Source organism: Aquarana catesbeiana, linkage group LG06 (assembly GCF_042186555.1).
Source record: "Aquarana catesbeiana isolate 2022-GZ linkage group LG06, ASM4218655v1, whole genome shotgun sequence".
Classification (NCBI taxonomy): domain Eukaryota; kingdom Metazoa; phylum Chordata; class Amphibia; order Anura; family Ranidae; genus Aquarana; species Aquarana catesbeiana.
Genome location: NC_133329.1, coordinates 260,955,585 through 260,972,788, shown reverse-complemented (window position 1 = coordinate 260,972,788; position 17,204 = coordinate 260,955,585). Strand labels below are relative to the sequence as shown.

Below are 17,204 nucleotides of genomic sequence, written 5' to 3'. Positions count from 1 at the left end.
CTTCCTGAAGAAGCAGACCTTGTCCCGTGAAATGCGTCAAAGAAATGGTCAAGATGATATACCATGGTGGAAGGAAAGAAAAATCGAGTAATCTATGGGCTGCTTAAGCTGTGGTAACTGCTGCCATGCTTACAAGCCATTTCACAGATTCATTCAATCTGAATCATTATGAGTTTACTGAAGGTTACAAAATGTAATGTATGTTCTATACTGTTAGATAATATTTTGTGTGTTACCTTGGAGGAGTAGATAGTGTTTGGGTTCTGAGATGAAGGAAGCAGTGATACATTGAACTCTCTAGGAATGTCAGATACAGAGGGGATCTTGTATTCTCCTGGTCCATACGCTAGCAGAGCACCACCTGGAGAGTATTTAAGTTCCTCTGTTGTATAGAGCCCAATACCTTGAACAAATGCTCCTTCAATCTAAGAATGAACGTAGAAAAGATATAGGATTTGAAAATAAATGTCACCTGTAAAAATATAGCGGTAAATCTTTCAATAGGGACACAGACAGCATTAAAAACTTCACAGAGGGTCTAGCCCATCTCACTCTGTCCAAAAGAAAAGTTTTGCTTAGAAATACTCTTGAATAGCATGGATAAATGTACTGTTTCATTTACACAATGCATTCATTTTTTTTTCAAATCTTGAGGTAGCAGTTAGTGGGAGAAAAAATACTGTTAACTTAAAGTGGTTCTAAAAAGGCAGAAGGTTTTTTTTTTTATTCTAATGCATTCTATGCATTTCAAATAAAAAAAAAAAAAAAAAAAAAAAAAAAAAAAAAGACTTTAGTATCACTTTAAGATTAACTTAAAGAGGTTGTAAAGGTAATTATTAAAAAAGCTCCTCCACGGCCATGCAAGAACTAAACACCTTCATGCGAGCTCTCTCGCATGGTGTTTAGTTCTTGCGGGCGCGCTCCCGTGATACAGCCGGTGGCTATAGCCGCGGACTGTATCACTCAGCCCCGGCGCCGCATCATTGAATGTGATTGACAGCAGCGCGAGCCAATGGCTGCGCTGCTTTTAATCCATCCACTCTAGCCAATCAACAGCCAGGCTGAGCGGTGAAGAGGAAATCGGGGGCGAGTGCAGCGGGTGAACGGGCTCAGGTAAATAAAATGGTGGGTCGGTATTGTTGGATGTTTTTTCACCTTAATGCATAGGATGCATTAAGGTGAAAAAACGTGAACCTTTACAAACCTTTTAACTTTTATTTCCTAATTGCATTTGCCCTATCTATGTTTTGACTTGCCAGCTACAGAATTTTACACATAAACAGAAGCAATTGTGCTGTAATGTAATATTGAGGAATCAGCTCAATGGTAGAAGCATTTGTAGTCCACACCAGTCTGAACTGTTGTTCTTAAGGCTTGCCAGCCCACTTTTATTGCTACTAAACCCACAACAGTAAAATCAGTCTGTATATGCAGTAAAGCATGCTTGTTATATTCACTGTGGAACCTAAGGGGTTAATCCTGCGCATTGTATAAAAAAGCTGTTTGATTCCGTCTTCTCTGATCCCCCCCTTCTTCCACAGTCCCCAATCCATTTCTTGATATTACAGAGCCTTGGGGGCATCTGCACATGCTCAGTTTGGTGTGTATTGCTAGAGAGTTTTTTTTGGGGAGGGTGCATGTGATAGGCACAGGGCCAATCAGCACTGTCCAGACAGAGGGTCAGGGGTCATGCAGCCTCATAGGACAGTCATAGTAAAAGTAAAACTTCTCCTACAAGCTTTAACCAGACACTGATAGAAGTCACAAGACTGTGTACTGCATTTCCATGTTCTGTGTACTGTTGAGACCAGATATAGTGAATGCAGGGTCCTGGGTTTAGTAACACTTTAAATTAAACTTAAAGAAAACTTAAGGAAAAGTTCAAAACAGAGCAGGGGATTTTCTCCAGCAAAACAGATAACAGAAAATGCTGAGCCTCCTGTTTTCTTCTGCAGCAGCACTACTGCTCTTTCCACTGGCCTCTCAGACTGTTTCACCCAGCTCTCCTGGCTCACTCATCCTGTAGTTACCGCACCTCACTGCAAGGTCCCACTCCCTGGCCCTTCAAAAGTGGATCTCTCAGCACCCCAGGCTCTCTCACTGCACTTACCTCTGTTCCCTGGACTTGCCTTGTTGCCTCAGCTCTCCCAGTCCTTATAGGCGGTCCCAACTCTCTCAGTTCTGTGATCAGGAAATCTCTCCCCAACATAGAGTGCTCTCTCCTGAGTAGAGTACCTCTCCTAAAGGGGGTACACCTGTCTCCTGGATGGAGCCCACATCTGTCTCCTAACAGAAGCCCTGAGCCATGACCAAAGCCTTGCTTATAACGATTGTGCACACCTGCACACTCACACAGCCTGCATGTCTTTAATAAGACCTGGACATAGGATTGAAGGCTTTGTCCCACCCAAGACTCTTCAAAGTCTTCAGGCTCCAGACCCTGATCCAGGATTGCAAAACCCAGAGAAAACTGAAACCCCAGTCTTCCTAAGTCCTCTCTGCTCAGACAATACTCTGGAGCCCCCACACCCTGCATTAGTGTGAACCATATGTAGCTTTTCCCTATACTTACACAGTGGCAGGGCACAGCACTGTCACAGTACATTGTTACAATACCCTTGCCCTGTTTAAGAGATATTTACAGCCTGAGGTTTTCTTTATTATATCTCAAAAAGGTGCCTGCACATACTTTTATTAGTCTGCAAAAAGCTCAAGAAGTCCCCAGAAACTTAGCACAGGTAGTTCTTAGGCCCTGCCCTGCCCCAAGTCAGTGTTTAGGCCCATCTCTTCAATATCCCATAATCCAAAGCAGACTGCTCTGTGTTGGACACTACTCATGCTTGTCAGTTGCTGGTAAGCAGATAATAGCTTTGACTTGGAGGTTTGTTGAGGATTGCTGAAAATGCAATTTTTCTGCACATTTGAATGTAACATACAGTACCTGTCCTACATCCACAGCTGGGTTAATGCTGCAACCAGTGTCCATTATAATGTCTGTTCTGATGTTCTGTCAGAAAAAAAAAGTATCAATTAGATAAGTATATATATTTCCAGTCCTGACCTCTGCACCCTGTACATAGATATAAGGATTGGGCTCAGTTATGAGGCGTGGGTAAGCTGATTGGGTGCACACAATACAGAGGAGGGGGGCGCAGTTTGGCATGTTCATCCTGGGTGCTGGATGATCTTGACCCAGCAGTTCCCATCACTCAGTCCTTGCTGCAGTGGATATAAAAAGTCTACACACCCCGGTTAAAATGTTAGGTTTCTGTGATGTAAAGAAATGAGACAAAGATAAATAATTTCAGAACTTTTTCCACCTTTAACCACCTCAGCTCCGGAAGATTTTAACCCCTTCCTGACCAGAGCATTTTTTGCGATTCAGCACTGCGTCACTTTAGCTGACAATTGTGTGGTTGTGTGACATTGTACCCAGACAAAATTGATGTCCTTTTTCCCACAAATAGAGATTTCTTTTGGTGGTATTTGATCACCTCTGCAGTTTTTATTTTTTTCGCTCTAAAGAAAAAAAGAGCAACAATTTTGAAAAAAAAAGAAATATTTTTTACGTTTTGCTATAAAAAATATCCCCAAAAAATATATAAAAAAACAAATTTCTTTCTCAGTTTAGGCCGATATGTATTCTTCTACATATTTTTGGTAAAAAAAAAAATCACAATACGTGTATATTGATTGGTTTCCGCAAAAGTTATAGCAGCTACAAAATAGGTGAATAGATTTATGGCATTTTTATTATTATTTTTTTTTATTAGTAATGGCGGCGATCTGCGATTTTTATCGTGACTGCGACATTATGGCGGACACATCGGATGCTTTTGACACTATTTTGGGACCATTGTCATTTATACAGCGATCAGTTCTATAAAAATGCACTGATTACTGTTTATATGACACTGGCAGGGAAGGGGTTAAACACTAGGGGGCGATCAAGAGGTTAAGTGTGTCCTAGGGAGGTGTTTTAACTGTGGGGGGGGGGCTACCACTGTCATGACATCGATCACTGCTCTCGATGACAGGGAGCAGTAGCTCCCTGTCACGTCACTAGGCACGTTACATAAGTATCTCCCCGTTCTGCATCTCCACACTGCAATTGCGGGTCACTGGTGAACGGCGAGTTCCTGGGACCTGTGGGCACACTACCGAGGCGTGCAGCAGGCGTGCGCCCGATAGGTGGCGAAATTAAAGGGGAGTCAGTACTCACCTGCCATCATTTAGAGTGCCTCTGATTAACCCCAAATAAAGTTCAGCTGTTTTAGTAGGTCTTTCCTGATTTTTTCTTAGTCGCATCCTACAGCAAAAGTCATGGTCCGCAGAGAGCTTCCAAAGCATCAGAAGGATCTCATTGTTAAAAGGTATTAGTCAGGAGAAGGGTACAAAAGAATTTCCAAGGCATTAGATATACCATGGAACACAGTGAAAACAGTCATCATCAAGTGGAGAAAATATGGCATAACAGTGACATTACAGAGAACTGGACATCCCTCCAAAATTGACAAAAAGACCAGAAAAAAACTGGTCAGGGAAGCTTACAGCAACATTAAAGGAGCTGCAGGAATATCTGGCAAGTATTGGCTTTGTGGTACATGTGACAACAATCTCTCGTATTCTTCATATATCTGGGCTATGGGGTAGAGTGGCAAGATAGAGGCCTTTTCTTACGAAGAAAAACATCCAAGCCTGGCTAAATTTAGCAAAAACACATCTGAAGTCTCCCAAAAGCATGTGGGAAAATGTGTTATGGTCTGATAAAATCAAGGTTGAACTTCTTGTCCATAATTCCAAAAGATATGTTTGGCATAAAAACAACACTGCACATTACCAAAAGAACACATACCCACAGTTAAGCATGGTGGTGGCAACATTATGCTTTGGGGCTGTTTTTCTTCAGCTGGAACAGGGGCCTTAGTAAAGGTAGAGGGAATTATGAATAGTTCCAAATACCAGTCAATATTGGCACAAAACCTTCAGGCTTCTGATAGAAAGCTGAACATGAAGAGGAACTTTATCTTTCAGTATGACAATGACCCAAAGCATACATCCAAATCAACAAAGGAATGGCTTCACTAGAAGAAGATTAAAGTTTTGGAATGGCCCAGCCAGAGCCCAGACCTAAATCTGATTGAAAATCCGTGGGGTGATCTGAAGAGAGCTGTGCACATGGGATGCCCTCGCAATCTGACAGATTTGGAATGTTTTTGCAAAGAAGAGTGGGCAAATATTGTCAAGTCAAGATGTGCCATGCTGATAGACTCATACCCAAAAATACTGAGTGCTGTAAAAAAAATCAAAAGGTGTTTCAACAAAGTATTAGTGATAATAACGGGGGATTTTAACTACCCAGAAATTGACTGGAGTAATGACACTGCTGGGACAGCTAAAGGGCAAAAATTTATAAACCTATTACAGGACAATTTTATGGTCCAGTTTATTGAGGAACCAACTAGGAATGATGCTCTGTTGGACCTGGTAATCCCAAATCATGCAGAGCTTATTACTAATGTTCATATAAAGGAACATCTTGGTAGCAGTGACCATAACATGATTTCATTTGATGTTAGCTGTAAGCAAAAACACACATACAGTTAAGATAAAAACACTTAAAGCGGGAGTCCGGCGACCAACCTTTTTTTTGGTCATTGAGACACTCTGCTAACCCCAAAATAATACTCACAGTTTGGCTGTAATATTTCCGCCTCTGTCTGTTTTCGTACTGAAGAATAGCTTAAAAAATGTGATGCTAGCTGTTTCCATCTTGCTTGTGGGCATGTGAAGCCCACAAGCATTGATTTCCTGGATGCGGTGAATGCTGTTCATTCACAGCTTGTTCACACGCATGATCATTGTTTCCACACTGAATCTTGGGAAGCCTGACACTAAGCTCCCAGTGCGGCGCCGGGGAAAGGCAATAAACACGCCTACTCCCATGGGAGGAGAGACAGGAAGTGCCACAATAAAGTACAATATAAAGGTAATTACAGCGATAAAAAATTTTTTCGTGCGGCATTTGAACATCTATGCGATTAACTGAAGGGGGTAAGATTAAGTTAAAAATTTGAGTGGAACCCCGCTTTAACTTCAAGAGAGCAAATTTTCCAAGAATGAGGGCTGCTCTCCACGACTTTGACTGGGAGGGAATATTGGCATCAATGGGCACAGAACAGAAATAGGAATTCTTCGAAGTGACTGTTTGTGAACTCACTGCAAAGTATATTCCCATGGGCAATGCGTTTAAAAGGCTAAAAAGAAAACCTATGTGGCTCACGGCCAAAGTTAAAAAAGCTATAAACAATAAGAAAAGAGCTTTTAAATAATATAAAAATGAAGGAACAGTATTGTCGTTTAAATCTTACAAAGAATATAACAGAATATGTAAAAAAAGAAATCAAGGACGCAAAAACTGGTGGTAGTGACACAGACCCAAATGGTCCACACTGTCTCAAAAGGGATATGGTCCAGAAATATTTAGACAGAATAAAGGTAGATAAACCACCCACGGATCCTAAAAGAATCAAGGTCTGTAATTTCAAAGCCATTGTATCTAATTTTTAGGGACTCATTATTGATGGGAATAGTACCACTGGATTGACGTAGGTCCAATGCGGTGCCTATATTTAACCACTTGCCGCCCACCATATAGCAAAAATGATGGCGGGAAAGTGGTTTCAATAACCTGACCGGACGTCATATGACGTCTTCAGGATAATCAGCCGCTGCGCACCCCCCGGGGGCACGCATTGCGGCGATCATTGTTGCGGTGTGTCAGTCCCATTAAAGAAGAAGAGAATTGTGCGCTGCATTTCGAGATCTCATAATTTGTCACGTCACAAATGTTAATTCTCCATTACGAACGCTAGTTTACAAGACCGACCGCTTCTGGCTCGTCCTTGCTTCCGAGCATGTGTGTTTGTACTATGGACTTTTGTCCAACGGACTTGTGTTCACACGCTTGAAAAATCCGACAACACACATTTGTTCATGGAAAATTTTAAAACATTCTAGCCAATATTTGTCCACGGAAAATCTGACAACAATTGCCCGATGTAGCATACACACAGTCGGATTTACTGCCAACAGCCTGTCATCGGACATTTCCCATCGGAAAGTCCAAATGTGTGTACAAGGCTTTAGGGTGTGCATACTTATGCAACCATATTATTTTATTTTTTATTTTTACTTCCCTCTACCTAAAAGATCTCAGTTTGTTGTTCAACTGCGTTGTACAGTTTATAGGTCACATTAAAGGTGGAAAAAAATCTGAAATTATTTATCTTTGTCTCATTTTTTTACATCACATGAAACCTGACATTTTAACAGGGGTGTGTAGACTTTATATCCACTGTATCTGTATGTCTAACCATTTGCTTTAAGTAGGAAAACCACAAGCTTGTTACTGGGAATCGGAATATCTTCTTTCAACTGACTCCAATTGTACTCCAATTGTACTGTACAATAATAGTACAATATTAATTTTAATGACTTACCTTATAATCTCCTGATAGGCAGTCTACTTCTACTTCAGAACAGGCAGCACCAAAAACAGAATATTCAAATGGCCGGCCTTCACCTTTCTCCCAGTCCATATAGGTTTCATATCCCCTGCATAACCACGAACAGCAAATTAAAAAGTATGAACATAGTCATTCTAAAGGGTGTTCGGGAAAAAAATATATCATTGTAGCAGCTTGAATCTACATTAAATGCGCCTGATACTATATGACTTAATACATGTATATCAGTATATTACATATATTGGTATATCACAGTTTATAGCTCTACATATGACCATTTACTGAGGTGCACAACCTGTGGAGTCCCAACATACATGAGGTTTTTAAAAAATGATCTTTATAAATTACCTTGTTGGCTTCTGCTGTAAACTACACATTTTAGAGACCTAAAACAATAGAACATTGATCCTAGGGACTCTGATCATGAAAGTAATTGCGCATATCTGGCCTACATCATAATGGATCTTTTTTGGTGCTTTCAGAATCCCTGCCAGGGCTTCCAGGGCTTCCAGAGCTGCTGTTCTCAGAATCCCTTCCAAGGCTTCCAATGGTACTTGCAGAATCTCAGCCAGGACTTCCAGAGTTCCTTGAAAGGATGCTGGCCATGTCCTTTGAACAAAATAGTATTTAAGCTTCAGTCTTTGAAATGGCTAGTGTTGTGTTTGATCACCAGCTACTCTTGTGCAAAGAGCTGTAATACTTCCCTGTGAGACTGCCTAACCTTTGTCAACATGAATTGACCTCATAACGCTCTTGATTTCTGCCTGCCTTCAACTCCTGCCTGGACTTGAGTACTCTCTCATTTGACACCTGTCAATACTCTCTCATTTGCCACCTGTCCTTGCCTGAACCTGCCTACTCCCTTGCTTGCTGCTTACCTGGACCTGACTATTCTCCTACCTGCCACCTAGTTTAGAACATCCACACTGTAGCCATTTTGTTCCTGCTATCCCTTTGGTGCAGTGATCTTGAGGGCCACAGCCTTGTGACAGGTTGCAGTGAAGTAAACTGGGACCACTAGGGTTTGTGCACTGCATGGGTCAACTGCTCGTTATTTTCTAGGGGTGAGCACAAAGTTCATACTCACCTGATCCGAAGATCCTCCAGAAAACTGCGCTCCCCCACAGTCCAGCGGTGGACTGTTCCTGTCTATGGAGCGTGCTGATGTCAGGAACAGTCCATTTTCAAGACCACCAAAGCATGGGGGTGCCAGACCAGTCTTGTGCGGGGAGGACTGGCAGGTCAGGTAAATATATCTCCGCTGTCCTCTCCCCTAGAACAAAATTAGCCAAATTCACATAGAAATAATGTAAGAATGGAGGTAATGTCCAAGACTTCCTGAAAAAAATCGCACACTCATGACAAAACATGTATTGTGGGACTTCCGGTATGTCACTTTTGCTCTCGGTGAAACACACTTTGACTAGCCAGCGACATTTCCTGATCAAATACAGATACATGCTTGTCTTCTATACAGTTGTAAGTGCAATTTTTATACATATTGTTGGTAATAAATGGGAGATCTCTCATTTCTGCCTTTTCAATATCATTAATATGAGGTTCTGAGTGGATCCATTAGTGGGATTGGTCCGAGTGTTCTTAAAATGATAGGGCACCAGCGCTGTCTTTAATATTGATGGATGCTGGGCAAACATTTTCTTGGCCCCCCCCCATGCAATTTCACTCTCCATCTGCTCTGAGACAAGACAATTGAATACAATAAATAGCAGCTAGACTCAAAATCCGTTTACTGAAACAGATCAGACAACGATTGCGATTGGTTGCCAGAGGTTACAGCCTATCATTACCGCCTACTGACTGGTTGCTAGAGGTTACAGCACCCATTACGGCTCACTGATTAGTTGCTAGAGGTTGCAGCACATGATTTCCACTTGTTGTTTGGTTGCTAGAGATTACTGTACATCAATACTGCTCACTGATTGCACACCATGGACTGGGGAGGGGAGCAGACCCATCAATAGACAGAAAACTCCTAGGGATCCTAGATCTCCTGGGATCAGTGACAATGCTGGGTGGAGGGTAGGATCAATGGCAAAGCTGATTTTTTTACTGACTACCAATATAAAGAGGAGTTTTAACACTGGCCAACAATAAAAATAGGGGTTTACACTGACCACTTATGTAATAGAAGCATTTACAGTAACCACTAATGTAAGGAGGGATTTACATTGACCACCAATGTAAGGGGGGCCTTCACACTGGCCACTAGTGTGAATTAAAGGATTGTACACTAAGCCCCAATGTAATGAGAAGATATACAGTGACCACCAGTGTAACTGAGACATTTAGCCTGCATTCACATTTGTGTGTGTCGGGAACGCACGCAAAATTGCTTTCCTGACACCACAGAAACGTGTTGCCCTTTAGCAGATACACAGCAGTGCCATCAATTGTTAATGGCGCCCTCACACATATGCTGTGGCACCGTATGATTTTGAAAAAGTGTTAGGAACTTTCCACATTTCTAGTGCATAGAGCAGCCCATTGAAAGGAATGGGCTGCCCTACACTGGACCTACATCTTTATCCGCCCTGTCAGTACACCTTTGCATCCTAAAACCCCTGCTAACCTCTGCACCCCAAACCTTCTCCATCCTCTACTGCAGGAGCAGTAGAGCAGTTGCTCCAGAGATTAGTAAATGAGCAGAAGCTTTGCTGACTTCCATTATCCAAACATGTGCAAGAAAAAATGCCTTTATTTTGTTTTCCTTGGATGTGACTGGGTATTTCTTGCAAAGTGAAGCTTTACCTCATTTACTAAGCTCTGGAGCAACTGCACTTGCACAGTGCAACTGCACTTTGCAAAATGCACAGTTTATTTGCCTTTAGTAAAATCGATCCCAGAGTGTACAGATATCTGGGCAATCTTAGGTTTGCAGGTTTCCATCTAAATCTGAAATACAATTGGCTTTTAAATTTTTTATGTAATTAGAAAGTTACTTGATTGAACGTTATCTTAAAATATACATGAGTATAGTACTTTACCTGAAAAATCCAGTGGCAGAAAGGCTTATTCTTTGTAAAAAGGCTTCTTCAACCTATTACAGAAAAGACATTGTGAGTCATAATTTGTAAAACCATTCAAAGTGCAAAGAATGTGCACAATGCAGCTCTTGACTCACATGGCTAATGGGCTAATGCATCTAATATGATCATATACACTAACACCAAATAGGCCCCAATGTATGTTCACGGCAAAAAACCTGGGTTGCTTTAATTGACAACCCCTCCTTCACTCCACCCCCTACCTATTTGCTTGGCTGAAAACTGGCCATTCCAGGCATGGTATATTTTTTACATATGCAGCGCTACTAGCAGGGCCGACCCTACCATGGGACCTGGGCGGCAGGTTCTGAGGGGCGACACATTGACGCCCAAAAAAGACAGTGGAGGAACTCCCGCTCTGCCCGCCCCTTATCCCACTGTGAGGATGGCCCGGGCGGCGCTGCTGCTGTTAGAGGTAATGGCAGAGTACTAGCTGTCATACCCACATAGCGGACCTCCACCCATGCTCTCCACAGCTATCCCCCATTGCTGCTGACATGTCGGGACAAGAGAAAGTCAGCTGACAGCTGGGGGAGCTTCCTGCTGTGCACGGGGACCCCATGTTGAAAGAGGGATCACTGGAGGCACGGCTGACAGTCTGACACTGAGAGCAAGAAAGTGGCAGGTGGGCGGAGCTCTCAGCTCTCTCAGCTTCTGTACTAGCCGCAGAGGTGGAACAAGGAATGCTGGGGCGGCCGCGGCACGCTCTGAATGCTGGGGCGGCCGCGGCGTCCCTGAGTGACGTCACTCTGTTACACAGCTAGAATCGCTAGGCCGGCGATTCTAGCTCGGGCTGCTCGGCGCCCCTCTTCTGAACAAAATGACAGCGCTGGGGTGCGGTGCACCCCGTGCACCCCGGCCAGGATCGTCCCTGGTGGCAATTCCATTGATCTCATCTCCACCACTCCTGCCTGTGACTAAACCCCGCCACCTCTGCCTGTGTCTAACCCTCCGCCATCCCTGCCTGTGTCTATCCCCCTGCCACCCCTGCCTTTGTCTAACTCTCCACCACCCCTGCCTGTTTCTAAACCCCCCACCACCCCTGCCTGTGTCTAACCCTCTACCACCCCTGCCTGTGTCTAAACCTCTGCTACCCCTGCCTGTGTCTAACCCTCCGCCACCCCTGCCTGCGTCTAACCCTCTGCCACCCATGCCTTTGTCTAACCCTCTGCCACCCCTGCCTGTGTCTAACCCTCTGCCACCCCTGCCTGTGTCTAAACCCCCCGCCACCCCTGCTTGTGTCTAAACCCCCCGCCACCCCTGCCTGTGTCTAAACCCCCCCACCAACCCTGCCTGTGTCTAACCCCCCACCACCACCCCTGCCTGTGTCAAAACCCCCCTGCCACCCCTGCCTGTGTCTAACCCCCCAGCCACCCCTGCCTGTGTCTAAACCCCCCACCACCCCTGCCTTTGTCTAAACCCCCCCACCCCTGCCTGTGTCTAAACCCCCCACCACCCCTGCCTTTGTCTAAACCCCCCCACCCCTGCCTGTGTCTAAACCCCCCTGCCACCCCTGCCTGTGTCTAACCCCCCAGCCACCCCTGCCTGTGTCTAAACCCCCCCACCACCCCTGCCCGTGTCTTAACCCCCCTGAAACCCCTGCCTGTGTCTAAACCCCCCTGCCTGTGTCTAAACCCCCCCGCCACCACTGCCTGTGTCCAAACCCCCCACCACCCCTGCCTGTGTCTAAACCCCCCTGCCACTCCTGCCTGTGTCTAAACCCGCCACCCCTGCCTGTGTCTAAACCCCCCCATCACCCTTGCCTGTGTCTAAACCCCCCACTACCACCATTGCCTCTGATTGAATCCCCCGCCCCCCCCTCCACACCACCACATCTACCAACACCACTGCTGCCTCAGACTGAACCCCCCCACCACCACCACCACGAACGCCTCTGTCTGAACCCCCCACCACCCCTGACTTGCATGTAAATCTGACTTCATGATTCCTGATAAATTTAATTTTAGATTTAATTGTCATGATATAAAATAATGGCTGTGGGGGCCTTTTGGTGGGCATGATTTTTTTTTTGGTGGCGGCGGGCAGCATTTCATTCCTGGACCCAGGCAGCACAATGTCTTGGGCCAGCGCTGGCTATCGCCATAGCAGCCGCTGGATAGGTTGGGTCCTCCGTGCTTTGCTTCAACCTTTTCAAGAACCCAGCCCCTCTAGCACACTAGGTTGACTGTATAAACATACAATAGTGCTGGAAATCACTGAAAGTAATACTTGGTACCCAATAGTGGTGTTATATCAAAGAAAACAGGAACCAAACCAGGTAGTAAAGGCAAACCTAAATATATTGTCACCCAATAGGGTTGGTAACTAGGCAAGCATAAAATGGATTAACAATGGTAATAACACAATTTATCATACAAAGTTATTATCAGTAAGGACTAGACAGAAGATGGCATCCAGATCAGCATAAACAGTAGCAAGGCCACATCAAGTACAGAAGTAAGCAATAGTAAAGTTTAATCTACCAAGTGCTGGAACTATACTTCCAGAGTGCATTTGTGGTGGCAATGCTAGTTCTAGACCGACTGGGTAAGCACTGTCTAAAAGAAGAAGATGGTAGTGGATGTGGCAAAGGAACAAAGGGGGCTTGCAGAATAATTATTATGAAAGGGGCAATCCTTTGAGATGTTCTGCTGGCTATCATTGGGGCCCTTTAAGAGCATCTTTACACTTAACAGTCCCAGTTAACCTGCTTGTAGTATAGGTACAGTATATATGCTGTAAAGTTCTGGCACAGGTGCAAGGTAGATGTGGTTCAGATGAGGTAATGGTTCTGTTTAATGCAGTATAGGTGCAGTCTAGGTTTGGAATAAGTGCAGTATGAGTGCGGTATAGATTGGGTGCACTTGGTGTCCTGCTCTAAGGCCCCTTTCACACATGTGCGACTTCAAAGTCGCACGATTTTACAGCGATTTCGTGGCTGCATTTTGCCGCGATTTTACGGCGATATTGTGCAATTTTGCCGCAATTCAGTACTACTTTGTACGACTTCACAGGGTTGGGGTTTACAAAAGCTGTTTGTGCTTACAGCTTGTGCTTACAAAGTTGTACTGAACTCGTGTCTATATTATTCAGGTACGATTTGCATGCTACTTGAGGGTTTAACATTGAGGTCTATGGACATCAACTCACATGGAAGTTGGACCAAAGTAGTGCAGGGACTACTTTGATGTCGGCACGACTTAAAGTCGTGCTAATATGAATGGTAGTCATTGAAAATCATGGAGAATGACTTGTCATGTGATTTTGCAGTATAAAATCGTGGGACAAGTCGTAAAAGTGTGAAGGGGCCTTAATGGCTTGGTCATTGCTAGCAGTGTAAAAAAAGGGCAGATAACTCACCAGGTCCCAGGATGCTCGCTGTATAAGGGGGCCCCCTCAGTCCCTCCCTGAAAGCCAGTGGTAGGAAGCAGAGGGTGAGTGCAAGCTCCAGCCTCTCTGTGACAAAGGTGCAGGATCTGTGATGTGGGCGGTGCTGCGCTGCCCCCAGGTGTGCTCACTCTAATGCCGCGTACACGCGATCGGATTTTCTGACAACAAAACTGTGGATTTTTTTCCGAAGGATGTTGGCTCAAACTTGTCTTGCATACACAGTCACACAAATGTTGTTGTAAATTCCGAACTTCAAGAACGTGGTGACGTACAACACGTACGACGGGACTATAAAAAGGAGGTTCAACAGCCAGTGCGCCACCCTTTGGGCTCCTTCTGCTAATCTCGTGTTTATCTCGTGTTAGTAGAAGTTTGGTGAGAGACGATTCACGCTTTTCAGCCTCATGCTTTTCAGTTAGTTTTTGCTTTGCAGTTTGTGCTTGTGGGTTCGTGTCTGTTCTTCAGTGCGTGTTGTCAGTCCATTCCTGTCTTTCAGTGCGTTCTTCTGTTCACTTCTGTTCTTCAGTGTGTTCTTGTCAGCTCGTTTCTGATTTTCAGATCGTTCTTCTCAGTTTCTTTCTGATTTTCAGTGCATTCTGTTAATTTGTTCTGACCAGCCGACCGTTTTGAAGCCATGTTTTGGGTACGTACTCATCATAGAGTTTGTGCTGTGCTTGGGCTTGGTGTTGGAGTTCTTGCTTTGACCCAAGTCCAGTCCATGAACAGGGTGAGGAGGAGTTCATGAATGAAGAACTGGTTGCTTCAGCGTGACCAATTCTCGCAGATGCCTTTGTTGCGGGAGAACCAGGATAATAATCCTGATGATTTTAGGAATTATGTCCGGATGACGGACCCCATTTTTTACCATCTGTTGTCTTTGTTGTCCCCTTATATTACCTGCATGCGGCAAGCCATCACTCCCGAGCAGAGGCTCTTCGCCACCTTGCAGTACTTGGCGATGGGGAGAAGTCTCCAGGATATCAGGTTTACGACTGGAATCTCCCCCCAGGCTCTGGGAATCATTATTCCAGAGACCTGTTCTGCCATCATTCAGGTCCTGTAGAAGGACTATATGAAGGAAAGTTTTATCCTTTAACATCATATTCTATGTATTTAATGTTTACTCATGTATTGTATTTATTTCATAATTCCCTAATTACCATGATTGTAATATGCTGTGAATGTCCTCTTTGTCCTCATGCATGCTGTAAGCTTTTAATGCTCCTTTTTTGTCCTTCATGCATATTTGCCTTCACTAACCTCCCCAGCATGCTATCCTGGGCCCATACACACCTAGCCTAGTCACTTAATGTATTTTGTCAGCTCCATTGTAGTGCTTACCCTAAACACCCCCTAAAATGTGCACAAATGTTATTGTTGGCCTTAAATTCAGGAAGAGTGCAAGAGGCTTTTTTTTGGGCCCAAACTCATTGGGAACCCTCCCTCCCCCGCAACCGCTAAGTCAGCCGATACCAATACTCTATCTGCTGACTTTGCCAAACCCATACACATTATACCTACCTCTTTTGTGGTCAGATTTATGGATGAATTCACCAAAGCATGTAGTGCAAGGGCCTGCCTGAATACTTTCAAATGGTACTGTTTAAAGTTTTGTTCTCCTATTATCTGGATAGGTAATTGCAGAATGTAAAAATGTGCTTCAATTTGTACAGTGTGTATTCATATTTTTGTATTATGACACTTCTTACCTGTCCAGTGGGCTGCCAATAGTGTAAGTAAGGAGGGGCTGGCCAAAGTAACACACATTATTTATGCATTCAGCTCTCAATGAAGTGGAGAAGGTTACCTGTCCAAAACATCTCCCCCTCCCCTAAAATTTTTATACTGGGCCATCGGGGGGGGGGGGGGGATCTGATAAGTGGACCTTATACTTTAAATACCCATTCCAATAAATGTTCTACTTATGTTGGCCAAGAATGTTTGTGTCTAATCTGCTTGCAATGTTATGTACAAAATGACCAATTATTATTTTTTTTTTCTTGTTTGACTCTACGGTTTCCTTCAAACCCACATGAATGGCAGACTGTGGCCTCCCAGTTTGCCCAGCAGTGGGACTTTCCCAACTGCGGTGGGGCAATAGATGGGAAGCACGTCCGCATCATCCCACCTCCCAACTCGGGGTCATACTATTATAATTATAAGGGGTATAATAGTATAGTGTTGTTGGCGGTGGTGTTGGCGACATACGAGTTTCTGTATGTGGACGTGGGGAAAAATGGCTGGATGTCGGATGGTGGAGTCATCTCCCAGACAGAGTTTTACAGACGGCTCCAGAATGGCAGCTTGAGCTTGCCACCTCTGGAAGACAATGTGGCAGGACTCCTGTTCGTCTTCGTCGCAGATGAAGCTTTTGCGCTGGGGGACCATCTTCTGTGGCCATTCCCGATGAGGACCCTCACCCCGGACCAGAGGGTTTTTAATTATCGGCTGGCCAGAGCCAGAAGAGTGGTTGAAAATGCCTTTGGAATAATGGCCAGCTGGTTCCGCCTATTTCTCACAGCTATTAACATGGCAGAATATAAAATCAATCACATTGTGGGTTATTTACGAAAGGCAAATCCACTTTGCAGTGCAAGTACACTTGAAAGTGCACTGAAGCAACAACTCTGACGGCTCTTGAACCTGGCCATCCTGGCTTGCCCCCAAAGCGCCTGCGAAGTTCGCCAAAAGTATCTAGAGTACTTTGCGGGTAGGGGGGTCATTGTTATGCCAGAGAATATATAAACATGTTTAAAATAAAAAAATATGTATAAACTGAAGTCATATTTCATTTGATTTACTGCTTGTGTTTCTTATCTGTCTCCTAGGTTCTCCAATGGCCTTTTATTTTTGGCCATTTTCTTCAATAGTCCAAACGTAACGTATTTGATACATTGAGTGATTTCCCTCCTGATCCCATGTCTAATGTCAACATGTGCTAGCTCCCATCATGGGGGATCAATGGATGTGTTTCAGGGGTACAACCCCTTCCTCTCATCTACTTTAGTTGCGAGGAAGGGGTTGCACCCACAAAACGCGTACATTGATGTACATTGATATCCCGTGATGGCAGATAGCACATGTTGACACACTGTGTGCATCTTCAAAATTTGGCTTTCAAATTACTTTAAAACTTTAGAAAACATTTTTTAAAAAAAGAGCAACTTTTAAATTTTTGTTGCTTTTAGATTCTGCCTAAAACATCAATGACGTTGGTCAT

At 44.1% G+C, this 17,204-nt stretch overlaps 1 protein-coding gene across 1 annotated transcript in view; it reads right to left on the bottom strand.

The window, feature by feature from the left end:
• The window catches only part of LOC141146729 (aldehyde oxidase-like), a 433,392-nt gene that overhangs the window by 39,588 nt on the left and 376,600 nt on the right, over nucleotides 1-17,204 (bottom strand). The window contains exons 30-33 of the mRNA XM_073633239.1: nucleotides 10,535-10,587; nucleotides 7,503-7,617; nucleotides 2,942-3,007; nucleotides 237-425 (exon numbers count right to left, since the gene is read on the bottom strand). Coding sequence (XP_073489340.1) covers nucleotides 237-425; nucleotides 2,942-3,007; nucleotides 7,503-7,617; nucleotides 10,535-10,587 — 423 coding nt within the window. The remainder of the gene's footprint in view (nucleotides 1-236; nucleotides 426-2,941; nucleotides 3,008-7,502; nucleotides 7,618-10,534; nucleotides 10,588-17,204) is intronic.